This window comes from Corvus brachyrhynchos, unplaced genomic scaffold (assembly GCF_000691975.1).
Source record: "Corvus brachyrhynchos isolate BGI_N302 unplaced genomic scaffold, ASM69197v1 scaffold34, whole genome shotgun sequence".
Lineage (NCBI taxonomy): Eukaryota > Metazoa > Chordata > Aves > Passeriformes > Corvidae > Corvus > Corvus brachyrhynchos.
The window spans coordinates 584,522-612,171 of record NW_008238126.1 but is presented as its reverse complement, the minus strand read 5'-3'; the positions used below and the strand labels follow the sequence as shown (position 1 = coordinate 612,171).

At 40.0% G+C, this 27,650-nt stretch overlaps 1 protein-coding gene across 1 annotated transcript in view; it reads right to left on the bottom strand.

Moving 5' to 3' along the window:
- The window catches only part of EFHC2 (EF-hand domain containing 2), a 59,056-nt gene that overhangs the window by 16,422 nt on the left and 14,984 nt on the right, over positions 1 to 27,650 (bottom strand). The window contains exons 4-10 of the mRNA XM_017733423.1: positions 21,447 to 21,670; positions 18,142 to 18,396; positions 16,491 to 16,601; positions 16,032 to 16,170; positions 7,474 to 7,639; positions 6,298 to 6,440; positions 2,004 to 2,200 (exon numbers count right to left, since the gene is read on the bottom strand). Of these exons, the coding sequence (XP_017588912.1) occupies positions 2,004 to 2,200; positions 6,298 to 6,440; positions 7,474 to 7,639; positions 16,032 to 16,170; positions 16,491 to 16,601; positions 18,142 to 18,396; positions 21,447 to 21,670 (1,235 nt within the window). The remainder of the gene's footprint in view (positions 1 to 2,003; positions 2,201 to 6,297; positions 6,441 to 7,473; positions 7,640 to 16,031; positions 16,171 to 16,490; positions 16,602 to 18,141; positions 18,397 to 21,446; positions 21,671 to 27,650) is intronic.

Sequence of the window (27,650 nt, the reverse complement as noted above, 5' to 3'; positions counted from 1 at the left end):
TGATGTCTTGTTTGAAACAGCCCTCCCCAAACCTGAATACCAGTAGGACTGTGTACAACACACATTTTCTGTTTTGCAAACAAATCTACACTTCCTAAATAAATTTTTTCCCTCAAATTGAAAAAGAAACAAAAAGTGCTAAAAAGTTTTGAACTAGGTCCTTGATGTTACTTTCAGTAAAGGTGGCAATCAAAATGAGAAGACTCAGGGATTTTTCTCACCCTGTAACTTAAAAACAATACAATAAGTATAATTTTGAAACAGAAAATTAAAACTTTCCAACTATATTAGATGGTGTCAAACAGATTTTCAATATCCACCTGCATTATGATTACCAATCAAAATTTCATCTAAATCACCATATGCCTATAGAACTGTGGTCAAAATGGCAATTTCCATTAAAAAAACATTCCATACAGATTTCTTTCACTAGTTTTCAGAAAACATACTGATGTGTTCTGCTGAAAGGAAACCTCTGTCTATTCAGAATGAAAATTATTTATTTTCTAGTTTTAGAAACAACTAACAAATAGTAATCTTTAAGTTTTCTCCTTCCTCAAACAATCTTCCATCTCTGATCTTCTCTAATATTTGCTGAAGTTGTTTTGATTTGAGTACGTGATCCCCTGATGAACTGAGGCAAAATTCTGGAGCTCTAGTCAAAGGATGTGAGTGAAGCACCTACCAATTGGGAGAATCAACCTTTTTTTTCTACCAGCTGCATTAAAATGTTAATTGTGCAAAGAACCTTTCAAAATTCACTTTAAGGACATATTTTCAATGTTGCCTCTTCCCATTTTGCGGATTTTATTTTGATACTATATAATCATTCAGTCGGGAGAACTAAAGTCTCATCAATTTATCCAGCACAATCAATGCAAACAACATTCCAAAGAACATTTACAATCTAAGGATGGGCTCTGCATTCTGGAGAATAGGTTTGGTTTTGATTCTACCAGGAGGAGAAACACTCCAGCATGAAGGAAACACACTGGATTGCATTTTTAAGGCTTCAGCTTTGTCTTTTCCTGCTTAAAGCATTTAGCAGCCTTAGCATTTTACATCCAAAAGCATTTTTCAGATCTTCCTCGTTGTTCCAGGGAAGGCAGATGGTGGTAATCCACATTAATTTACAAAAAAAATTGCACCATTCTGCTAAAGCATAAATCAGCAGATGCATCCCAGCTCACAATTTATTGTTGCTCTCCCCTCTGAAGGCAACAAAAAAGACAATGAACACTGTAAACTTGAATTCCTGACTGTGATATGAATTTCTAATATTACAAGGGAAACGTTTTGACAGAAAAATAGGTATGAACTCAAAAAATCAAATCAGGACAAAATAGCCTCATCAGTAAGACTAAATTGGATGTGTCCAAACCTGGAGTACCATACACTGTTCCAGCCTCCACACCTCACAGTTACTTTGCAAGGACAGAATAAAACAGGTGAGACTCTGAAGGACTAGGACAGGATTAGGCTGAAGGGGAAGAATGTCCTAGATTTACAAAATTATGAAGGTGGTGCATCAGGTGAATGGGGATCTTAACCAAACCCCAGAACACTAGAACTGGCCTTGAAACTAGTTGGAGGCTGGTTTAAAACAGATAAAAGATACTTCTTTTATCAAATATTTGTTTTTCATAGCAGCAGTGAACTTTTCAACTTACTGCCACAGAAAATTGTGAAAGCTGACAGCATCTGTAGGTTCAGCAAGGGTTAGATCAACTCAAGAGGTTCATAAACAGCCTCAAGAAGGAATAGGCAGGGATATCCCTTGTCACAACCCCTAATGCAGCCTGAGTGGATTCTGAGAAAGGAAAAGGAAATGGACAGTAAAGAGTGGCCAGACTTGCATGCACTCCCAGCTGGCATCTCCTAAATCCATTGCTCGACAGAGAGCACTGGGCTGCGGACTTTGGGTGAGGAAACAAATAATTCTGAACAATATATGGATAAACCACAGTCCTGAGAGATAACAAATTAACAAGAGCCTACTTCACCTCATTTGCATTCTTCTCCATGTAGTTGAACGTGTATTCATCAGCATCCACCAAAAGAAAGTTGTGACCATGGAAACAAACTCTGGCTCCAACAAACAGATCCTGAGCCTTGTAGTATTCAGATGGCTCACTCTTAAAGAGTTCCTGCCCAGGCTTCTTAATGCAACCTCTTTCCAGGAACTTCCCACCAGGTATCCCTATGGGAATAGAATTAAAAATAGTTAATTACAGCTTTACTTGGAAAAAAAAAAACCCTCACACACAAAAACCTCCAAGCCATCAACAAAAAGACACCCCAAATCAGATGATTTGTATTTAAATACCATGTTTTGTGCTCCAGTTTCCTGTCTCAGAACATTCTCTTCCCCTCCCTCTCATTGCTAAAAGGACTGTCTCTGCCAGTGTCCACAGCAACTGTTACATTGTGCACACTCTGTGACATGTCTCATTTGAATGCCTGCCAAACACCTTCCCTGCTTTTCTTTTCTTTAAAATGGGACAGAAATGTGCCTCTTCAAATCGTTCCCATAACTCTGTTGCCAGCCTTGGAACTGGCCCTTGAGAAACCTAAGATCCAAAAAGTAAGATGTAGGCAATTATCCTTAAACTAAAGGCAGAAAAAGGAAAATAGTTAAAAGCAGTTAAAAGGCAGTTAAAAGCAGAAAAAGGAAAATAAAAATCAAAACTTAAGAGAGTGCTGTCCTACAAAGATGGTGAATTCCGGTGCACTGTAATTCTAATTTCTTTTAAAGGGCTTTTGAAATTTTTTAAAAACATAGGAGTGACATGACCCTGTCTTCCACACATTGTTCTGCCAATGCAATTTAATTGTGATCTGCTCATTGCTTTGTGAGGTGGGTATGCCACATGGTTCCTTGTCACAGTCTAATGATTTTATTTGTGTCACTAGAAACTGCACGATGTACTCAAGGGTAGGTAAGATGCTAAAAGGAACATTTCACTTTCCTGTATTAACTTCTGGTGTACCACAGGACTGCACTGCATGTACCAAGCTTTCTGGAAAACCTTCTGTCCCATGTTTAGTTTCACTGGGATATGTGCCCTACAACAACTCTGGGGTTTGCTTCCTGTTGATACTTGAGCTTCCAAGCCAAAAGTCAAAAGCCAAAATCTTACTTTAGTAATATTTAATGATGCCCTAATGTCAGATAGTGATGTAAGTCCAGTAAAAGGCTATTGAACAGTGTAATCAAATGCCTTTTATAGTCAAAATTATAAAAGAATGTGAAACCCAAACTACTTATTAAACCAGAGTTTGGAGCAGATGTCCGTCTTAATTGCTTTATTAGCACCATAAAAGACAAAAACCCCTCCACTATGGTAATCATCAGTCCTTGCTTGAACCAAAAAACAATTCAAATCATTAATGTGACTCTAATGTTAACACATTCCTTTTCACCCAGCTATAAAAACAAATAAGAAATTTTAGGTTATATAATCCTGGCAACTGTTTTTAATATTTAATATGTCTTTGTAAGATTGGAAATTCACTCCTGCCTCTCTATTTCCCTGCAATTGTGCACTTATACTGGAAACCTACTTCTATCCCATAATGGTTTTTTAAATGTTACAGGTTAATACATTACAAGTGGTATAAAGAAAAATGACTGAAAATATCTCATTAAGTTAGAGATTTTACACTGAAACCTGATAAGGAGTTTTGATGGAAATCTACAAAAGCCAGGCTCAAAGCACAAAATAAACACCACCACGAAAGACCCTCTTCCATTAAGATCAGATCAGAGTTTGCAGGTGTTTGTACAGCTGTTGGCTGGGTCTTACACTGAGTAAAAAAGGGGTTGTGATCTTCTTCATGGGGAGCCAAAGTTCTCATGCTTTGATCCCCATCTCAAGAAGTGCTTCAAGATGTCCAGCCCTGTGAATTTCATAGAGTTTCATAGAGTGAAGTACTTCAGGTTGCTGAACAGGGAAAACTAAGAGCAACTTATTACTTCCATTTTAGGACTGAGATCTGAAGTATTACTTTGTACCAGCTCATATAAATAAAAAGGCAAAAATAGCCCTCTGAACCTGTGCACAAAAGCGATGGCCAGGTTGTTACTTTGGATGCTTTACTCTTTCTCCTTAGCCACTCTTACCTGACCTCTGCAAAGCCTTCTCATTCTTAACATTGAAGAAAATTATACACTTTTCCTTCAGACATGACTAAAATGAGGGAGGGATAGTTAGAGAAAAGAAGTAGAAAGAAAAGGAAGGTGAGAACAAAGAAACTTCTGCAGCCCCAGGCCTCTTTCCAACTGCTGCTCTACCTCCTCCACCACATCCCTACTCTTCATCCTGCCTCTTCAATGCAGTTCTCACTAAACTCTCCAATGGCCAGTTCTTAGCCACATCCTTCCATTTCACCTTTCTATGACCTCTAAAAATCAGCTACTCCATCCATTTTAACAGCCCAGGGAAGTTAGAAGTCCACTTACAGACACATGCCTTTCATGTGTGCCTTGAAGCATTTATTACTATTAGTGAGAAAATTTGTCCATTTATTGTTTCACATTTTATTTGACCAGCAGTGTTCAATGGGCTCCCAGATGAAATCCCAGCACAAATTCTCATTCCAAACTGAAAGGAAGGCAGGCAGCAATCTCTGGCCTTGCACCCATGCTGCTGATGGCTTGACCAGCTGACCACATCTGCACTGCAGTGTGTGGCTTTGACTCTTCTCTGTGGGATAAATCTGGGGTCTCAGGTTACAGCTATTATTACTGTGTATTCAAGGCACTTTGGGGCCTTGTCTAGTTGAAATAGTGCAAAGGAGAACTAGAAGTGACTGAACAGGCAGTACACATGCTTGGAGTCCAAAATTCAAACTGTTCCCTAGACTTCTTCAATTTAACAGTGCAGCTGTACCTTTAGCACCGTTTATGTCTCCAGACATAAAAAATGCCAATCAAATGTGTCATTCACTGGTGGAGAACTGAGCTGCTCTTGAGCCTCACAGCAGCATTACATATTAAATACATACATAACTCTGTGTGTGTAGTTAGCTGCAACAGAAGAAGTTCCATAAATTACAGGCCACTGGATGCCAGGAAGTGAGTAAAATATTGATAACAAGACACTGCTGCCATAAAAGTGCCGAATCTTGATGTTGTAGTGGAGCAGGACTAACTGGGAATGCTCACTGAAGTCCTAAGCAGGTACTCTACACCTCTTCCAAACACTTCTCAGAGAATTTATTGTATTTTATTTGGGGGTGAGGTGCCTATTTATGCACTCATAATATAGTTGGATACAAGCAGAGATGCCATCAGAGGTTCTTTGGATTGAAAAGGCACTTCTGGATGTTAACTGCTCTGAAACTGTTGCTGAAGATGTTTTGTGGGCTTCACAGAAAGACACTAATCTCTCCAACAGGGTCATGCTTAGCCAAAGTTCCCCCATCTCTCTGAATTACAGAATGACTTCTGACACCCTTCCCACTGCTCTGTCCTTCCATCTGTGCACAAGACACTTCAGAAAAATGAAAAGATGCTTGAAAATCACAAAACCTTTCATATCCTCAACTGGAGGCAGCCTAAAATGAGCAACAGTGGCCAAAAAGAATTTAAACATGACAACATTTGATGACCATGCTCCAGCAATAGGATAAATGGGCTCAAGCAACTGAGAAGTAACAAAGCATTTATTTGTCACTTAAACACAGTCTGGCTCTTGGAATACAGTTCAGTATTGTACACAAACACAAATCCAGACTCTAGCACAGGGCAATCTTCCCTATTTAAATGCTCAGCACTCCATGATTAATGGTAAAGTATGTTAGAATGCGTCATAGCTGTGTAGCTTTCATGAGTTGCTTCTATACAATGGATGCTGTATAGGTTTCATAACACAATTTTGCAAAACAAAGGATTTAGTCTTTCTTTCTTGATGTCTTATATTTCCTGTCCCTATTTATCATCAGTTACAATACTGTTCCTGTATGTTATCCACAACAAAAACAAATGTTTAAGGGTCAGATTTTCAAATTAAAATGCAATAAAAGTTCTAGTGCATTACACTTGCAGTTCCCAAAGGATATTGTGAAGTACTGTCATGCAATGAACAATGTAATTCTGAGTGAGGAAGATCATGAATTACTATGACATCCAGCTATGCAGGATAATGCAGCAGGCCTGCTGATGTAATTCCCATTGCATTTAAAAATCCACATCCCTGCTTCTGCTACTGCTGAGTCTGGCCACAATGTTTACAGTAAAGTCCAACCAAATGATCAGGGGAACTGGGACTGATTAGATACATTGCTACATCTTACCTGAGTTTCTCTCTGCATATTCAAATACTAAAATGCTGTCATCCCTCAGGAAGTAGGAAATAATAAATTTCCGATCCTTGTCAATAGGACTGTCCGTGATGAGTTTCGCCCCATAGCGCAGTATGTTACTATCCATGCCATATCTGAAAAACCAAAGGAACAGGTAAGAACTCAAAAACAGAGTACGAGAAAAGTTCTCACCCCTATGAGATGCCTTCTCCTGAGTTTTGTAACATACATTCATTGTGTTATTACTGCACCAAGAAGGAAAATGGCATAAGATTCACCACTTCGTCAAAAACCATTTTCAGCTTAAATTAACAGAACCAGATAGAGTCAGCCAGATAGAAAGGAATACTTTTCAGGGGAAAATTGCTTCTCTGCCACAGGTCTGCAATTAATTTTTATTCAAGCTGAGTTACAGATCAAGCCCCAAGTTTCTTTCCAGAAAATTTATAAAGGAAAAACACATTTAGGTGTGTATATTTTCAAACTAAATTCTGAATAGCAATTAATACTAGGATTATCTCCCACAAATTCAGGTCCACCAGATGATCTTCTTAGTTGGATATTTATTAAATGATTGTGTTTTAAATAATTTGCAGTGTCTATGTGTGAACTATCAATACATTCCCGAGCCTTTTCTAACAGCTTTCCTCATTTACAGAGGTTCTGCAGGTGAATCTTTAGCAGGAGACTTTGCTTTTTTGCTTTGGCTTCAACGACTGCTGCCTGACAAAGCATTTCAAAATGGAAAGTAAAGGGTTAAAGCTTTAGTAGTGCTACAGTAAAATGCAAGAAATCCAGCAGACAGAAAAAAAAAACAAGCATTAGAAAGTCAAACAGAAAAACAAATCTGTGTTGGTCTGCTGGATCATACAAAATTCCTGACTAATGCCTGGACTAAGATTTCCGTCAAACTCCCACTGAAGACGGCAGAGGGAAGGAGGTAGAGGATGGAAGGGTCATAATATTTGCCTTCTCCAAAGAGAAATTTTGCAGAGTTTGCAGAAAATTGGAGTACCATGTCACTAACCCAGGTCTCATGCACCTGTCCCTTACAAGTCTGATGAGCTGTCTATTTTGCTGAAAAAAAATCACATCCCTACATAACATGTATCTCCTTCACAAAATTACATAATTTAAAAAATTGAAATTATTTTTCACAGAAAATACCTGTCTTTCACCAGGAATTTCCTGTAATCCTTATGGGCAGGCTTGATAACCAAACCCCTACAGGAGCTCAAAGAATCTTCTTCAGAACCAAATCCATTGTAAGGAGGAAGAGTTCTTTCTGGTTCTGGAGGTGGTGGAGTCTTATACTGAACTGGGGTGAAATCCACTGCAGCAAAGAGAGCAAGACTTATTTGTTACTGCTGTTATGAAGCCATGTTACCAAGGATTTAAACTTCCAATATGAATACTTATTAGCCTATTTCTGTAACAGACCACTGATCAAAGTCAAACCAGCATCCCTCCTACTGTTAGAGGGTAGAAAAAGGCTCCATGGAGCCAACAGCAAAATTATTTCTTCAAGGGTTTCAGGATTTCATCTATAATCTTAAAATGCTTGAAAAATATCATTAAGATACACAGGCAAAATGAAAGACAAATACAGTTTCAAAATGGGATAAAATAGTAAATTAAAAATTCTAAATTAATTTTTCAGTTTTATCCTTTGAGACAACATGATTAAGTAAATAACTGGTTTATGAGTTTCCTGCCATGTGCTTTTGGGCAGAGGAAAATAAATACATAAATAAATAAAATTGTATTCATTATTTAAAACATACCTATATATAAAAAGTCTTTGGTACACTAAAGCAAATAACTTCAGTCCACAACTCACTATATCCAGAGTTTTAGAAGCTTTGTTTTTCCTTATTTTCCCCAGACTCAAGTCTTGTCTCACAGTGATCAGTGGTCCTGACCATCCCAGGAACAAAGCAGGAGCTGTCCTGACTCGGCAGAGGCACATCTGGTCAGGGACCTGCACTCAGTTCCCACAGAGGTAGCTCCCAAAATGCTGCTTCCCTGACCCTCGTTACTCCTCTCTTGGTGAAACTCTTGTCCCATTTGGCCCCTTGTTGCACCCCTGCACTGCCCTTCTGCTGCAGGACAGCTTCCAGTGCGTTCACATAAAACTTAACAGAGGAGCTCAGTCTGCTGCTTAAATGAGGTTGATGGAAAATTGAAAAGGTGAGAGGAAAAAAGGGAACTTGCATATGGGAGAAAGCAAATGGGCAGACCTGAGGGACATGAAAACATCAGCCATAGGAACACAGGATAACTTAGGCTGGACAGGACCTTGGGAGGTCTCCTGCTCAGCACAGGGTCAGCTTCAGGTCAGAGGGATATAAGAGCTATATGAGACCAGTGTATAAAAGTGGATCACATGAAACAAAGGCTTTTTTAAAAAAAACCTTAACTTTTCTACCCAGAACTGAAGAGAGATGGGTAACCTAAACTTGTTGCATGGGTTTCAGTGCAAATAGAGGAGGATGACAAAAGTACTGTCACCTGGAATACTGAACTGGTTTGTGATTAAAATGTTTTAAACACGGCTATATCGGAAGATCAAAGCACAGCACTCCTAAAATCTGACTTGCCTAACAGCAGTGTGAGTTTAAAAATAAAGCAAGCATTCAGATGTCAGAGTTTTTCATTAGCCTGAAAACACGAGTTCTCCTTTAGCCCTTACTTCTTAGAAGAATATGGTCTGCCTCAAAAAGCTGATACTTTCACCTGAGTCAGTCAAAAAGCAGTTTTGCAAAACCACACCAACATTCTTCTCCATAAAAACTACATGTGCCCTTTCTGTGATTCAGAAGCAAAAAGGCCAAGCCCAAAGAAAGATCATTCAGAAATTTTCAAAGCCATTTGCACCTGAAAGAGTAAGTGTGTGTGTAAACATGCACCAAAATCAGAGACTCATAGAATGGTTTGGGCTGGAAGGTACCTTAAAGATCATTTTGTTCCAACCCCCCCTGTCATGAGCAGGGACAGCTTCTGCTAGACCAGGTTGCTCAGAGCCCCATACAGCCTGGTTTTGAACTCTTCCAGGGATCACAGAATCAATTTGACCATCTGAGGTCATCAAGTCCAACCAGACCGTGGCACTGAGTGCAATGTCCAGTCCTTCCTTAAACACCTGCAGGTGACCCCACCACTTCCCTGAGCAGCCCATTCCGAAGTCTAATCACTCTTTCTGTGATGAATTTCTTCCTAATTTCCAGCCTAAACCTCTCCTGGTACAGCTTGAGACTATTTCCTCTTGTCCTGTTGCTGGTTTCTTGGGAGAAGAGCCCAAGCTCCACCTGGTTCCAACCTCCTTTCAGGGAGTAGTAGAGAGTAACAAGGTCACCCCAAGCCTCTTTTTCTGCAGGCTGAACACCTCCAGCTCCCTCAGTCATTCCTCACAGTACTTGGGGTCCAGACCTCTCCCCAGCTCCATTGCCCTTCTCCGGACCTGCTCTGGACAGGGCATCTGCAACTTCTCCGGACAATCTGTTCCAGTGCCTTACCAACCTCACAGCACAGAACTTCCTCCTAACATCTAATCATCTGATCTCTAATAGGTTGCTATCTAATCTCAATTTGAAGCCATTCCCCCTTGTCCTATCACTCCAGGCCCTTGTAAAGTCTCTCTCTGTCAGTTCCCTTCAGGTTCTGGAAGGCCACAATTAGTTCACCCCAAAGCCTTCTCTTCTCCAGGCTGAAGAGCCCCAATTCTCTCGGGCATTCCGGGTAGGAGAGGTGTTCCTTCCCTCTAATCATCTTGGTGCCTTCTCTAGACTCTCTCCAATGGGTCCGTGTCCTGGCACCCCAGGGCTGGATGCAGAACTGCAGGTGGGGTCTCAGAAGAGCAGAGCGGAGAGGCAGAATCTCCCCCTTACCTGCTGCTCACGGTGCTCTGGATACAGCCCGGCACACCCTTGACCTCTGGGCTGCGAGGGCACATGGCCGGGGTATGTCCAGCCCCTCATCCACCAGCAACCCCAAGTCCTTCTCAGCCTGGATGCTCTGGATCTGCTCATCCCACAGCCTGGATTGATACCGGGGGTTGCCCCAGCCCAGGTGCAGCACCTTGCACTTGTTCTCATTAAACCTCGTGAGATTCCCACTAAACTTTATGAGACCCCTATTTTCTAGACACTGTGACCAAAACACCACATTTTCACAGCTCCGCAGCTGTGAATTGCCTGATACAGGCAATTCCTGATACCATAAAAACACGGAGCCTATAAATCGGCATAGACGGAGGCGGAAAGCAAAGCCCGAAGCCCTCAGATGCTGAGCACCGCAGGTAGCACACGGGGTCCCTCCCGCGAGATTCCCGGCTGGATTCTCCGCTGGATTCCCCATTCCCGCGCCGGCAGCGGCACCAGGAACGGCGGCTCCGCGCTCCTACAGCGCCACCCGGTGGCAGCGCGGCGGAGGCGGCGGGGGCTGGTGCTGCTCATCGGCCCGAGCGCCGCTTTTGTAGTTATGCAATATGGAACAGCGTACTTCGGCAGACACAAGCCCCTCCTCTTTGCTCAGGTGTCACAGATCCTGCCAAAAGCGCTCGGGGCATCAGGGCACCTGTGCGGGACCCCTGGACGCAGAGGACAAGAAGCTCCTGTGTTTACACGCTGGTCACAGTGTGCACATTCACACCCACGCATAAGGCTTTCATTAAAAGACACTAAAGCATTTTCCCTTTTGTAAACTTGAGCACATGTGAATGGAAATTAGATTTATAAACTAGAAGGATACCACATATTAAGAGGAATAATGTTTTATCCCTGGGGGATGTGTTGAATCCCTCACAAGTGAAGCTTGGAGTAAGTGAAATCCAAAGGGAAGCTCAGCCCTTTGGTTCCCATCTCATCCCTGAAGTAAAATGATCTTGTGTTATTCATAGACTCATAGAATCACTTATTTTAGAAAAGACCTCTGAGATCACCAAGTCCAGCCATTAACCCACCACTGTCAGGTCCACCACTAAAACATGTCCCTAAGGACTACATCAACACGTTTTTTGAATGCTTCCAGAGACAGTGACTCCACTACTTCCCTGGACAGCCTGTTCTAGTTTGACAACCCTTTCAGTCAAGAAATTTTTCCTAATATCCAATGTAAACCTCCCCTGGTGCAACTTGAGGCTGTTTCATCTTGTCCTGTCACTTGTTACCTGGGAGAAGAGACTGACCCCCACCTGACTAGGCTCACTAAAGAGAAAATTACAAACATCCAGCCTTGTGTCACCTATATTTTCCAGGATTTTAAAGGATTATATATTCATATTCTCTCCTGTGAACGAAGAAATTCAGAAGGAAATTGCCATGGAGAAATACAGGCTACAAAACTAGTCAAAAACTCATTTCTGCTACTTATGAAGAGCCAGCTACCAGAGCTCAAAACTCGTTTCATCTTTGCTCTGCCTCACAGTATTACGGCAGAATCAGACAGCTGGCACTTACACACAAAATGCACTCTTCTCAAGGTGATCACTGGTGTTTAAGAAAATTACCTCTGTCCAGTCTGGAAAGGAATCAATTCTCACTTCTTCCAGGCTGTAACATTTTCAGTGTGAATTTAGAGTGGGTAGAGAGTAAAGCGAAAGACCGAGATTACAAATTTCTACTTCCAGAAAGAGCAGCATAGGTATTTTTGCCATCCATAGTTTCATCCCTTGTTACTGCAGTAACTTGGGGGGTTATTCCACCTCGTTTAGCAAACATGGACCACATACTTCTAGCTTTCTCACGACATCAAAACCTGAGTGAGATTGGAACAAGCGCTGGGAACAGCAAGAAACAAAACAGCTCCAGCCACATCTTTAGCATATAAACAATCTGAAGATAGCAAAGTCTTCTTAGTAAGAAAAACTAAAGTCCTCAAGAAGAATTTGTTGCCAGAAAGGCAGCATTAAACCAGTTTGAATGGACTTGTCAGCTTTCAGTTTCAATATACATTCTGAGATTTTGGTATATAGTGTGAGATTACCTTCTGCCCTCTTCAAAGAACTGCAGGAAAACCCTAGTGTGTTAGATAAGACCATATTTCAAGGAAGAGTCAAGTGCTACATATTTTGGATTAGAATGATAACTACACTGAACATCAGTGTACAGAAGCAGGAAAGAAAATCTGCTTTCAGAGGAAGAAGACAGGCACCTCTGAACTTTAAAGCCAGGAGCAGGAAAAAGAAATCCCACTAGACTTGGACAATATAAAGAGGTGGCGATAACCTGGGGAGATGGCAGTTAGCATGGTATTCTCTGTACATCAGAGGAGATGTACAGCTGAGACTGCTTCTAGTGAGCATCTGCTTCACAACTGAGGTAAGAACTAAAATAAGAAGGCAAAAAATACATGTCCACAACTTCTACATGCAGGATTAAAGAAAACCTAGTGCTCACAGAACTGTCCATGCAGCTGAAACATGACAGCATTTATCCTGATTCAAAGAAAATCTCCATTTACAGTCTTACTTCATGATTATTACAGTTACCTGAGTAAAAAAAGCATCTGTATATGCCCAAGTATATTTAGAAGCTGCTGCTTGGTCTCCACCACGTGTAGTGGAGAGGTTAAACACCAGAGATACTGACCTCTGAAGAGCTTTGTGAAAATTGGCAGCAGGCTTTAATGCCTCGCTGAGGGGAAAGCAAGGAGTCAGCTGTTATCCCTGTTATCCAGGAGCAGCTGCCTGGCCAAGAGCACACAGCTCTGCCCCGGCAGCGGGTCAGGGACAGAGCCTGAGAAATGAGGGGGTGGGAGGGGTGGAGAGCCAGGACAGGAGAGGGATTGCAGGGTGCTGTGAAAAGGCTCAACAGCCAGGCTTGGGAGGTGCCGGGACAGAGAAAAAAAAGCAGTAGGAAACCAGATTTTACTGGTTTTGTTCCATCTTGAGTAATCTGTTATTTAAGAACGAATACTTAATACTCTGTGCTAAGATTCTGTATTAAGTGAGATGGACGAGCACCAGCTTCCCCCCACTGTACATCAGCCTATTTCCCATTTCAGCAGGGTGTCCACAACACCTCTACGGCTACAGAGTCTTTTTCTCCTCCTCTGAGCCTGCACTAGCAAGTCTGGACAGGTAATATCACACATAAATACATTTTCTCTTGCATTCATAGTACTTCTGGGTGACAGTAATGCCATCAGCTTCCTACTGAAGAGCATTAGCCACGTTTATGCATGGAAAAACTCTGCTTTTAACGAACATATTAAAACAGGCAAACCCCACATTAGAAATACATCATGTTCTTCAAGAGAAATCTAAACTTTTCATTCTCCTAAAAGGCAGATTCTGTGGGCAAGCAATTTGTGCTGAAACTGCAGACTCAAAAATAAATGTCAGCCTCTTTAATGGCTTTGGCAGAAAAGTATAAATTGAAGGGGAGTAATGTAAAAACACAGTAACAAAACAGCTGGATTGATGCCATGAGGTGCTGAGTACTGTGCCTTGATGTAAGAACTAATTTATCTACTTGCTTACTCTTGCTCAAGTAAATGGTCTCCCTGGACTGGAATTGCAATTAAGTCCGTTCCAGTGTTTAATTGGATCGGAGTGGAATTCCGAGTGCTTTGTGGGACAGAGCCCACTGAGAATACCTTGTACATCCTCAGACATACACAAAATGTGTAAATCACTAAGAGTAAAAGGTGAACACTCACTAGTTCTCTCTAAAAACCTGCTTCTAAGACAAAACCTACCCTGATTCTACTCCTGGTCCCTTCCAGTTAAAAAGCCATATCTACGTTTTTTTAATCCTTGTGGGGAAAGCAGAAAAGAACTTTACAGCAAAGTGTGAGTCCCTTAGCTCTAAGAAAGTATTTTCTGTGAACAAGACAGGTTGCATCAAGATGGATGGTTTTCCATGTTAGTCAGAGTCTCTGCCATCATATATCCTTAAAGGTATGTGTAAGACACTTCCCAGTGGCCCAAAGGTCTCAGCTAGAGCACATCTTTGTGTGTTTGGTGTCAAGGAGGCAGAGAAACTGGAGAGAGCACTGAGAAAAATTATCACAGATAGAAAAGAATGGACTATGGAGAAAGACTGAAAGGTTTTCTCATAGCAGTAAATGGCCTGGGATGGGAGCAGGGGAATAAGGTTTTGTATTGGAATAGTGTTCAGATATGTAAGAGGTTATTATAAAAAGAGGATACTGAGCAGTTGTTCTTCCAAGTCCAACAGAGATAAGAGAAAAAATTTACTCTCTCAGTTTACACAAACCAGCTTCAGAGCAGCTTTTAAGCAGCATTTTTAACTATGAGGTTAGGACAAGATACCTCAGGAGGCAAAGAAATCTCCTTTACTTCAGAACAGGAACAGACTAGACCACCTACAGTCCCAGTTTTCTAGAATTCTGCACATCAGCAACTTCTGAATTCCCCTAACTCGCTAACCACCTAACTTTAACATCCAGAGACATAAACAGTAATTACCGAGCCAGCATTAGAGGAAGGGAAGGGTCTTTGCATTTGTGTATTACTTGGTTGCACTACTTGTTTGATCCAGGATGGTCAGCTGCATTTCATTTATTGCCTGCCCTGAGTAAGAAGTCCCCTTTCTCTGTTCAGGATAATTTGTTCAGACAGAGGATATTGCTGCCAAAAAGCAGCAGTGGTCTTGGCTGAAGAAATTCTCAGAGCAGAACCCCCTATTTTCCATCTCTAGAGTTAAATTTGCTGCTATTACAGATAATATCACGGTTATTGGACACAGCTTCTTCACACACTGGCAAGAACAGGTTCAGTTTGGTACAGACATGCCAAGGTATTATTGAAAAATTCCTAATGAGAAATATTTTGCCAATTAAGAAATTTAGTGTTTGAATGGCAATGCTACACCATTTAATTCCCCCAATGCAGCAGACAAGCTCTGATGCACACACACACTCTATCTGATCACAAGGTAACAGAAATAGTCTGCTCAGGTGTTTTATTTCACAGTGGCAGGGAAAGGCCATAGTAGCATTCTTCCAACCATCTCTGAATAGTCAGATGCTCAGCTATATTTATTGAATGGATAAACGGCCAGAAAATAACTAAGTCATTTTTGCAGGAAGATGTCCATGATGGAACCATTAGCAAGTCTGACTGGGGACATTCAAAGACAGATAAATGAAAGCCCCTATTGTTATTCATCTCCAAAATGCTTTTCCATAATGGACATAGTTGCTAAATGTTTCCAGAATTTAATGCTGGAACTTCACAGGATACACTCTAATGGTCCAGAATACTCAAAACTGCATTGTAAAAAGCAATAGTCATATACTAAAACTGTCATGTCAGAAAATCTTATTATGTGAGGATTTTGACATTCATATAAAATGAAACATAGTATAAGGGGGAATAATTGAGCTCATTCTACTTACCCACTTACTACATGTTCTTTATTATTTTCTGACTGCACACACAGCTATTGGAAGGGGAGGGGGAAGGAGAGAAGAATAAATGGCAGTCTATCCATACGACTATTTTGTCACTGTAGTTTTCAAATAGAGGCATTAGGAGCAGAACACGTACGTTATGTGTTAGTTTTCAATGGAGCAATGTATAAGAAAGCTCTTCTGGATTACCTGCAAAATTACTGCTTTGCTGCTAACAGCCTACAATAGATTGTTATTGCTAAAGGTTTTAATGAATATGTTTTGTCAGTAAGGAAATTTGAAGACAGGTCTGTTAAACTCAGAACTATAAAAATGCTCATAAGGAAAGGATAATTATCACTACTTACCAATTCCATACTTTCTCCTGTAATGTTCTTTAGTAAATTCATCACAATCACAGATTAATATCTGCCTTCCCCAAACATTAATTACTGCCCCTATTTTCAAGTCATTGTCTTTGTAAAATTCCCGACGCACTGCTCCTGTCTAATAAAAGAAGGAACATTTATACAGCAGTTCCATAAATCTCAGAATCACACAACCTTTCTTAAAACCCAGGTCATTTATTGCGTGTGATTTAACACATAACCTTAAAAGTCTATTGGCAAGTATATTTCACCCCGTTAAGCTCCTTCACTTTTACAAATGTGGGATTTAACAGAGTGAATCTCAGTAGTTCTCATTTGAGCTATTTTCCAATGGCAGCACAATTCTATAAATGACTCTCTTTGTTGCAGAGGATAACAACCACAGAAATTACAAAAACTACTATATTCAACAGCTGGAAGCGTTCAACAATATCTGACCTGCAGAATGTCCCGCAGGTACCAGCCTTTGTTTCTTTCTGACCTTCCCAACACATTGAGCAGAGTGTGATTGGTGATGGTGCCTGGATGATACAGAGGAGCGGGAGCACTCTGCAAGGAAAGAGACCAACCCTTCAGAAATACAGGTGACAGTGAAGAAAGAGAATTCTGTTACCTTAGAACCAGCAGGTTTGTTATACACGGACTGTTACTGTAGTATTTTCCTGGGAGAATTTTTAGTAAATTCTAAGATTCTACCACCAAACCTAAAAGCCAGTGTTTATTCCCAATGCCAGTACTTATGCCAGAAGCAGCATTCAGAATCTTAATCTCTATCCAAGGATAAAATCTCCTTTCTCTTGGAAGCAAACAGAAAGCAAAGGTCAGCACACCCAAAGTATCACATCGTTGTCAACATCTGCTCTAAAGGCTATTATTTTGATTGGTAATAATTATAAAAACATGCAAAGAACCATCCAAGGCTGGCCCTATCCACTGCACAAACACAGCAGATTTAAGTTAGCGTGATTCTGTTGGCAAAGATGTATTTTTGTTTCTATAGTGAGTTTTAAAATTACAGTAGTAATTTATCCCAGTAATATCAAGCTTAATACACATTTATGTTACATTTTTTAAAATTATGAACTAACTCCTGATTCAGGGTAATCAAAATGAGTTATTTTGTCTTACCACCTCCCCTGACACCACAACTACTGATTCCTCTGCTGCCATTCTCAAAATTTCCAGAGCAAGAAACCAGTCCTTAAAATTGCAACATGCACCTCAGCTGTAGAAGGGGTCTCGTATCACAGAGCCACTGCTAAATCAGCATCTCAGAACACAGGACTCACAGGGTAAGAAAAATGTAATATTTTGCTGGTAGGTTTTTACTATAAAATCTCACATACATCTATGGCATCACAAATAGATTATCAGTGTCAGAAGAAAAGGAGGAAGAGATTCCCAGTATTTTATTCCACCTGTTGGCTGATGTTATTCTATCATCAGGATCTGTCTGGGGTGATACAGAAGTGTATCCAGATCAGTAATTTTATAATCATAACAGGTTATGGAGGACACAAACCCTTTGAAGATTTCTCTGAGTGGAGCCTTTCTCATGATTAATGCCCAACAAAGCTTATTGATGGATTCTATTGATTTTAACTGATTTTGCTTAAGGTTCCAAACCCAGAAACTCAGTTTCAGGAAATCACACTAGATTTGCTACAAAGAGGTAATGTTATAGAATACAAAACTGACTTTTCCAATGGCTGCAAATGTAAGTCATTGATCAAATCTGAATTCACCTCAGTTTAACATAAGCTTATCAATATTAATTCATTTTCTAGTCCCCATTATGGCAGAGCTTTATTAATACAGTTACCTTAATACATTAATACAGGAGAAAGAAAATCATAGGACATCTCTCTGCCTAAATGCTCCTTTTAGTTTAAGCATGACAAGCCTAAAGATATTTTTCCATCACTTATTAAGCTACTATATGAATGTGTGCAAATCCTAAATCATGCAATTATCATTAATACTCAGAAAACACTTTCTAAATATCATTACAATCCTAATACAGGATTTTCAAAACAAAACATTCAATAGTTCTTAATTAGTAGAAGAATTTGAAATTTTCTTTCCTCACCTTTGGAAGCTTATCTCTTTTGAGGAAATATGGAACTGTATCCCGGCCTGAGTTTACTGGCAAAATTTCTCTTATATCAATGGTATCATCAGCCAAATAATAACGAAGAACAAGTTCCCGTGGGCCAGAAAGCCGGGATTCTGGGTCATGCCACACACAAGAAAACCCTAAAACTTGTCCATCAAACTCCAGAAATTGTTTCAAAGTGTCAAAGCGCTCATAAGGGTGCAAAGGATTCGTGCTCGCCAAATGTCTCTGGTAAAGGAGAAATTAAGAGAAACATATTTTTAATTATTTGCTCTTACAAACAGGATCATGACAGCATGGTACTGTCTAACCTTAGAACATGGGTTGAGGATTTTCAAATGACACCACACCATTACAATACATGAAACACTATTTATGTCATTATCAAAGAAGTATTTACAGGGTTGCTGTGCCCTCAGAAAAAATATGAAAACAATTTTGGATTGGTTTTAATCCTTGTTTTTCTTGCAACAAGGTCCTCTAGATCAGAGAATTGTTAAATTATTTACAGTACAGCTCATATTTTCAAGAAACTGCCCGTGGTAATCAGATGACTAAAATGCCAAATAGCATCACTCTTCTGATTAACTTCCTTGAAAATTATTTCTTATAGATAATATGGTGTAAAGAATTAATTTGTTCTTTTCCCTTTGGTATTTTCTGTCTTTCTTTAAAGACAATCTTTCTTTAAAGACTTTAAAACATAGATTTTTAACTTTTGATTCATGTTATACAGTTGGCAGGTACTGGATGTGTTTGTTCTCCTCTCAAAACACACCCATAGGTCTGACAAGGAACAGCAGATCTTCAGCTAAAGATACTTTCCAGCTGACATGACCTAGGACAAGGCACTTCCTGCAGTCGTGGTTGCTGCAAAACCAGTGGCAGTGTGTTGAACTGGATCCCAGGATGATGGTCCAATCCAAGCACTGCATTTACATAATGTTAGCTCACATATATAAATGGTGACCTGAACAGAGTGTTTTTCCTAAGTCAAAATCCACATGTCCAAAGTGCATTAAAAGGGACAAGATAATCCTTCTCATCTACAAAATTGCTTCCAAAGATGAATGGTGACAGACATTGATGAGAAAATGTAACCTGAACTGTCTGAACACAAAAAAAACGTTGACTATAGACAGTACATATAATTGTCTAAATTTCTCTTAATCCACTAACAGATCTTCTGGCCCTAAAAATCTGAGAGGGAAAAGTCCCATTCTTTCAGAGCATCAAATCTTAAAATAAGGAAAGAAGAACCAAGTTTTGCCTGCCAGTGTCCCTGCTGATCTGCAGCACTCATTCTATTTCAGGCATATATGCTACAACTCAGTTGTTTACCTTCCCAGAGCTCTCTTTCCTCCTTCCTGACCCTTGAAGATGCAATAAGCAAACAAACACTGAACCAGGTAACACTATTGTCATCCATGGAATACCATCTCCAACAATACAGGAGGAATTTCTGCATGGAAAGGATTGTTAAGCATTGGAAGGGGCTGCCCAGGGAGGTGGTGGAGCCACCATCCCTGGAGGTGTTCAAGGAACACTGGGATGTGGCACTCAGTGCTCTGGTCTGCTTAACAAGGTGGGGATTCACAGGTTGGACTTGATGATCTCAGAGGTCTTTTCTAACCTAAATGATTCTGTAATTCTGTGAAATATGAGTCTAAATGGTTTGCTGAACTTTTCACTGGCCTCATTTTCTATCCCATCCCATTCCTTACCTTCCTTCATACCTTCGTTTTCTGGCCATGTATTAGGAGTCCAGTAAAAACCAATTTAATTTTGCTCAAAGTAGTCCAGAGCAATCAAAAAAAAAAATTACTTTCTACAAATTAGGCACAGAAAAGTGAAAGCATAAGGCAGCCAGAACCTGCTAAATAACTTTTCAATAATTCCCCAACAACATGAAGACATAGATTTTAGCCACTTTTTAACTTCTGATGCTCTTATTTCTCAAACCCTTTCCCCCTCTCCATTCTCTTTAGGCACAGATATGCCCAATACTTGAATGTTTTGCATGTTGTTTAAAAAAAAATAAAATCTAAGTGGGTTATGCAGTACCACACATAATGTTGACACAGTCTGACGGTATCAAGACAACTCAGTATGTGTTTATATACACAGCTGTTACCTACAGGGGCTGAGTAAGAAACCCACGGCCAGACTGAGTCACCACAACACAGAACCAGATGTATTACAGATGCTGCTTTTCACTGGGGGACTGCACAAGCCTGGCAGCATGAACGAAGAGAAACCAAAGTGTTGGCCTGAGAGTGCCTCAGAGACATGGAAATTGTCCTACACATCTCAGTCACAGTCACCTTCCATTACTGCTGCTGAAACCTACAGCAGTTTTCTCCCTGGGAGCACTAAGGATGCCGCAGACACAGGGAGTATTTGCTGCTTTCACAGGACCAGGTTGGATCTGTCAAAACAGGCTGCACATCATGGGCCAAGAGTCCTAAGAGTCAGGTCAAGTGCCATCTGCGCTCATATTCATCAAGAAAAACAGAACTGAAAGAAACTGTCATTATTCCCGACAGAAAACATCACTCCCATTACTACTCCCAGAGAAAAAACAAACAAACAAACAAACAAATCCTGTAAAGGGGAATGCACATAGAATGTAGGAGTCCTGAGTGAGACTCTTGGAGGTGTGTATGTTTGTGTATATGCATTCCCATACACTTACAAAAGAGGGAACCAAATAAAACCTCACAAGTCTTAAAACTGCAGAGCACTGGGTTCTGAATGGCAAAACAATTTGCTTTACATGTGCAAAGAGCTGTTAAAAACATGTAGGAGTAGAGGTGAAAGATAACATATGAACAGGAGAAAGGAGTCTGCAGAAAGCCATGGGTGTGCTGCAACCACAATTCCAATTAGATCTTCTTTTAAACACTTTAAAAGTGTATATTATCATTAGATTAGCTCAAACAAAATCAAGTAGCATATGTAAATTCCAGTAAAACATGTAAGAGGTACTCTTTTTTTTTTCTTTTCAGGGTGATACTGAAAGGTTTCTATTATTTTTCCTAATTAATTTTGTTCTGTTTTAAAAGGAGTGTGAACACATCAGGAGAAAATTATTTATATAGTACAATGAGCCACATACCAAAATTTTTAAATCCAAGTTTTCTCTTGGGATTTACTATGTTAAAATAGCTACTTTCTATTTGATATTAAAGAAATAATTTATGTGATGCATATTACTAATATGCATTCAAATCAAGTTTTATTCAAATCAAGTTTTTGCTGCTGCTGCCTCCCCTGACCTTTTGCCGCTCTGTGGTGTATGGGTCATCCGGACGGCTTGCAGGAGGATTTACTCGGATTCCTATCTTCCTCAGGAAGTTTTTTGTGTACAGATCACAATCTATAATCTTATATTTTCGGCCATAAAAGGTTACTTCTGTGTTGATATTGAAATGATGTATAGTATAGAACTGGTCCTCATGAGGAGGTGGAAGTGGAATCTGATGCCGTCGGACAATAGTTCCTGTAAAACAGTTAGAATAAATTAATGGAGGAAATAATATTTTTGCTCTAAGGATCCTTATAGAACTAAGTTTAGAGAAAATAAGCTGCCCTAGCAAGGAAAGAAAGTGTGACTTGTCAAGCATGGAGGCAGGGACATTGAACTGAGCTTCCTTAAGGAGCACATGGAAAGTAGAGACAAGAGAGGTGAGCTGGGCTGATTGCTGGTCTGAAGCAAAGAATCCATCTCAAAAATACAGAGCCAGGACTTTGCAACCCACAGTCTAACAAGAACATTGTCCAAAAGAAAAAGAGAGAAGAGAGGAGAAAAAGAGAGATATTTTAACTTTGATAAAGTAATCACACACTTAAATTTTCTTATTGTCTTTAAATGAAAGAACTGTTATCCTGACAGCATTGAATTTGATAACATTTTAAAGATTAAAAGACATTAAAAGACAAATAAATTTCTATTGGCCAATCAGCTGAAAACTCTCAACTACATTGATGAATTGGGTGATGCTTCAAAAGTACTCATTAGCTGTGAGCAAGAGACTGGAACATCTTTCAGTCTTTCATACGAGGAAAGGTTGAGAGAGCTGGAACTGTTCAGTCTGGAACAGAGATGACTCGAGGTGGGGAAAATCTATCAAAGTTTATAAATACCTGATGGGAGGGAATGAAAAAGATGGAGCCAGGCTCTTCTCCATGGTGCCCATTGACAGGATGAGAGCAAATTAAAAGATACAAATTTCCATCTGAGCACACAAACCCACTTTTTTACTGTGAGGGTGATCAAACACTGGAACAGGCTCCCCAAAAGGGTTGCAAAGTCTCCATTCTCAGAGATACTTGAAACCCAACAAGACATGGCCCTGGGCATCTGGCTCCAGCTGATTCTGCTTGGGGCAGGGGCGTGGACTAGAGAATCTTGAGGTATCCCTTCCAACTTCAGTGATTTAGGGATACCAAAAATATTTTAGAAATAACTTACAAGAATTTTAGAATCAACTTAAAAGCTGCAGCCCTAGTAGGTTACCCAAATTTGTAATACATACATTAAAGACAGGTATGCAGCTCATGTACGACCAGCTCTGATTTGTTCTGGGTTTTCAAAGAATAGCAGATCAGTACAGATGGGACTAAAATCTTTCTTCCAACATTTTGAGAGAACAAGAGGGACAATACTTTTGCCACATGCATACTTCAATATAGTTGTGTAAAAATACCCTGCAGAAAATAAAAAGATGGTCCAGTGTTCCACCTCAGGCTCTTTGCTCTGTTTACCAACCCAGACACCTCTGTACACCAGCTTTACAATGTGTATGCCTGCTGGCTAAGACCAGATAGGAACCACCAACCCATAATATTACAATAATTACTTGCTACCATAGGTTCCCCATGACTTTGAAATTACAGGAATTATAAAAAGTGTTGCAACTTAAAAACAAATACAGTAAAGATGCAAAAATTCCCAAACTAAAAATAGTTCCAGCACCAACCTACTCCTACACTAATAGATTATTAGGCACAATTAGCTGAAAGGTCTATCTCATTATTGCTCACTGGATCTCTTTCCAGTGCACTCAGCTGTGTATCTGCTGTGGTTTCTCATTAAATCCCATTTGATGATTTTCCAGCACTGCTACCTTGTTTTGGAAGTAGGTGAGGGTGGAGGGGAGCCTGGGAAGAGAGGGGATAAAGAGAGGCAGAGCAGAAGGGAGAAGGATACCACTGTATGTTTTGTGGTGTTTGAAGGGCCTTATTCCTAGGTTAGTCCATGGAAATTCTTTATTGTTCTTCATTGTTCAATATTATGGAATAATTTGTATGAAATACCTTTCTTTACTACATTATCAGAATTGTTTGTTAAATTCTAATTCTTACAATGAAAACATATCCTTAATTTTTCAGAGGAATAAAGCAACAAAGCAGATTTACTTTATGTTCCCATTAAAATAATTATTTAAGACCCATTCATCATCCTGATGTTTCATATGTACCAAATCCAACATTCTAGTTACTGACCTTTGATTGTAAAATAAACATTAACCTCTATCTGCTTAAGCATATTATACACCTATTTAGGATGTATCCTCATTAAAGATGTTAGAAAATGTGGGAAGTAGCACATTTTAAATGATGCAAAACTGCATTGCATTAGCTTTAACAAAAGCACATACTTTAAAATATTTTACCTGATTTTGGATAATCCTTAGGTCAATCAACAGATAATGGGTTAAGTCAGAGTATGCAAATCCTGTTGAATCATCACTTCAACTAAAATATAACGGTTGATAATTTTCTAATATGAGGTGGTTTTGGAGGGTATATTGACCTCAGATTTGGTGAATAAGCCTCAGTTTGTTTTTCATATCACTTTTAAGGGTGAAACACACATACCCATTTTGTTCTGAGGGAGAAAGATTTCTTTCCTAATGGAAAATGTCTTGTAAAGATAATATCTCTAGCAATCCTTCTCTTTTATTAGGTATCACTGTGCCTGATGTACACCTGTAGAGGGTACATTTCATAATGTTGAATTTTAAATTTAATAAAACCTGATCAGCTGAGGTTAGGTCTCATCATTTTTTAAATTGTTCTTCCTTCCGGAAAATAATAAATTTCATCTAGAAATTTGTTGCAAACTGTTAAAGGAGCATCTGGACATGCAGTTTTCAGGTTGCTCAGGATGGATTACTACTCCTAATGGTTCTTTGATTGTCAGTTTATTGAGCAGGACATTCTACTGCACCACCAAGCATTGATTTAAATATTTGCATCTGGTCAGACTAAAGCTCTGCTCTACCCTGCTCTTGGAAAGGGAGTTGAGGTACTGCTTTTCTCTGACAGTGGTGGTGGCACTGAGTTCCCACACCATAATTTGTAGCATTCCTTGTTTTCTCTTGGGGCTTCAGATTATATGGCAACCCCAGAAGATGCTTGAGGAGATCTCACTAGCTGTGAAGGCCTTTTGACAATGAAGCTAGGCAGCAAATGATTTGGTCTCTGCTGCTTCTCTGCTCTGCAGAAGAACTTAAATGGTATCCAGAGTTTCCTCAGCACAGCTCTCTGACTCTGCACAGCTCAAGAGTGCATTAGACAGAGGAGAGGAATGAGTAATACCTGGAGTTTGTACACACTTTGTTTGCACAGGAAGGAGGAGAAGCCACCACTATTATTCCTGCAGTTCATCCCAATAAACAAGGAGGCTTCTTACGTTCACTTATTCACCCTTCTCAGAACATAGCAAGGTCATGATTTGGCTACCGTCAAATATGGCAAAATCACAATTATTTCAAGGCCTCGGGGGAGGCTTAAACTCTTAGATAATCTGTTATATTGGAGGAGCTGATGCAACTTCACTTTCCCACTTGTACTTTCCTCTTCAGCCAGCCGGCCTTGGGAACCCAGCCAGGAGGCAGCTCCACTCTCTTTTTCAGCTGGCTGACCTTGGGGAAACCAGCCAGCTGCTCCACTCTGCTCTGGCTTGCAGGGTCTGGATTGCACTGGAAGCTACAGTCAACCCCATGGGAACAGAAATGACCTTTTGATAAGACAGTATCAGCCAGCCACAGTCCTGTTAACTGGGAATTAGATGTACAAAACACTCGCAAGTGCCATATCTAGCCTGGCTCTCCATGGGAGAATTTTTTTTTTTTACTGAAAGAATAATTATCATTCTGGCTGGGGAAGAAGCATTTGCAGTTTTTTATGTGGTTAAGTTTACCGTCCTTCTCTCCTTATCTTTCCTTGGGCCTTGTGCACTGTGATTGTCCTGCTGTTTCTTGCTCCGATTCTGGTTTCTCAAGTTCAAGGTCTCTGCATTCCCTCCTCAGTATAGATTTCTTCTAATGTTTCTAATATTTTCCAAATAGCAAGGCAGTATCCAGAATTAAATGAAGTTTAAATTTCAATTATTTAGTAGCAACCTTGTAAGACCAAATTCATGTCCAGTACAGCAGCCAATTTCATAAAGCAGTTTTTAAAATCACTGAAACATTTCCCACAGATCATTTATTTTGTTGCTCTGAGATTTTGATCAATGGTAAAAGCACATTTTCTGGCTTTTTTTCTCTGAAGACAATTAGTTTTGTAAAATCATAATTGAACTTAGAAATTCCTTTAACTTCTTTGACCACTGTTCTTCACCAGATCTTCTTGCAGTCTGTAAGCATCTCCAAATTTCTTTCTGCAAAGCCAAAAGCACTACAAGAGTACAATGGGAAACTACTGCATTTCTCCAATCCCACCACTCCCAGGGACACCCATTCAGACCATCAAAGTCTCATTTGTGGGTTATGGCACAAGCACTGGCAAACCCATGGCCTCAAGGCATTAACCAGCCAAGACAAGATCTATCTTTGATCTACCCTGTCACAGCTCTAGCTTCTCTCCAAGAAGCCTCCTGAAAACAGCCATCCCAGCTGTCTGGTTTACATCTTTTTTGACAGGGCAAACATCCAAGTTAAAGTCACCACCACCTTCTGCCTTCAACAGTTCAATTCTACTTTATCCATCACTGGATTTTGCTGTTCCTCCTTTACACAACCCCTTTCCTGCCACTGCAACTCTCCAATTCTTCACACAGACCAAGCCCATCCTGCTCCTGATGTCCCCACACCTTTTTCTTCACGCACATCCCCACACCTGTGCTCTTTGTTCAGTGCAGTTTGCCTTTTAGCACCCAAGCTCTCCTACAGCTGACCTCTCCTCTACAATTCTCTGGAATTTTAATTAACTGAAAAGTTGTACTTCAGCAGACGTGCAGAGAGCAGCATAACAGTCAAGATCCTGAACTTCGGTTCAGTTCAGCTCCTCACCCTGTTATGACCTTTTCTCTATGATCATGGGTAAGATTTTCATTCCTTTGTGCTTCAGTTTATCAGCTTCACAATGCAGACAGTTGCTCTTGGGCTTAAAAACTCCCAGTCAGGATAAAAAATTTGAACAATGTAAGATAGATACACAGATAGATAGAATTACAATAAAAGAGGAAATAGGACAATTCTTTATTGAAAATGGGAAGATATAGTAGTCAATGATTTAATATATTTTCTTTAAGAAACATTCTTTTGCATGTATTCAGCAACAAATATTTAGAGCCTTCAACATAATAACTTTGTCATTGGTCTTCAGTTATGGAGCATGAAGCCAATCCCCAAGTGCATGTGAGTAGAAAATCCTCTGATAGGCATCTCCATCACCTCTTTCACTCTACATCATACTAACCTTTAGGACCACAAGAATATTTATATAGATGTTTACAATAAAGTATAGGCCCCATATCTATGCATCAACTGTGAAGCCCAAACACATTCCAAATAGTCCTTGGACCTTTCAATCTACAGTTTTTCTTTCTTCCTAAACACAACCAATACATAGAGCTTCCTTACCAGCCCAAGCACCAGAGACAAATAATTTAAGTGCACTTTGGAGATCCTGGAACATTTATTTTTAATCCATTAGTTAAATATGTTGCATACATAAATTTATCCCATATGAAGTACTCAGACAATCTCATAGAGGCTTTCAAAACATCCTTGCATGGAAGACTGAGAAAATTCTTGTTTCTCTTTAATACCATTCAGTTGATTTTAGGTCCAGTATCAAAGGTGATTCCAACAATCACTAACACAAGATGCAACCAAGGAAACGGGGAAATTGTAGCCTTCCTGTCACCAAAGGAACAGGTCTAGAACTGCCAGGAACATCAGGGCTGAAGATGCAGCCTGTACAACCCATAGTACAAAGATAATGAAAATAACTTCTTCAAAGGAATCAGCTTTGAATTTGCTTTATCCTGCTCTAAAGAATCTGGCCTCCACCTTCTCTCTCAAAGGCATCACCTCTGACTCTGTACTTCCTTTGTCAGTGGACATTTGCTCTAAGCCACAAACCCCTGAAGTAGCTGCTCCCACTCTTGGGGGACACAAAGGGAAACCTAAACCTGATGATGTCTCCCACCTCTTACATATGGGTTCAGGGAGGGGGTAAGGGAA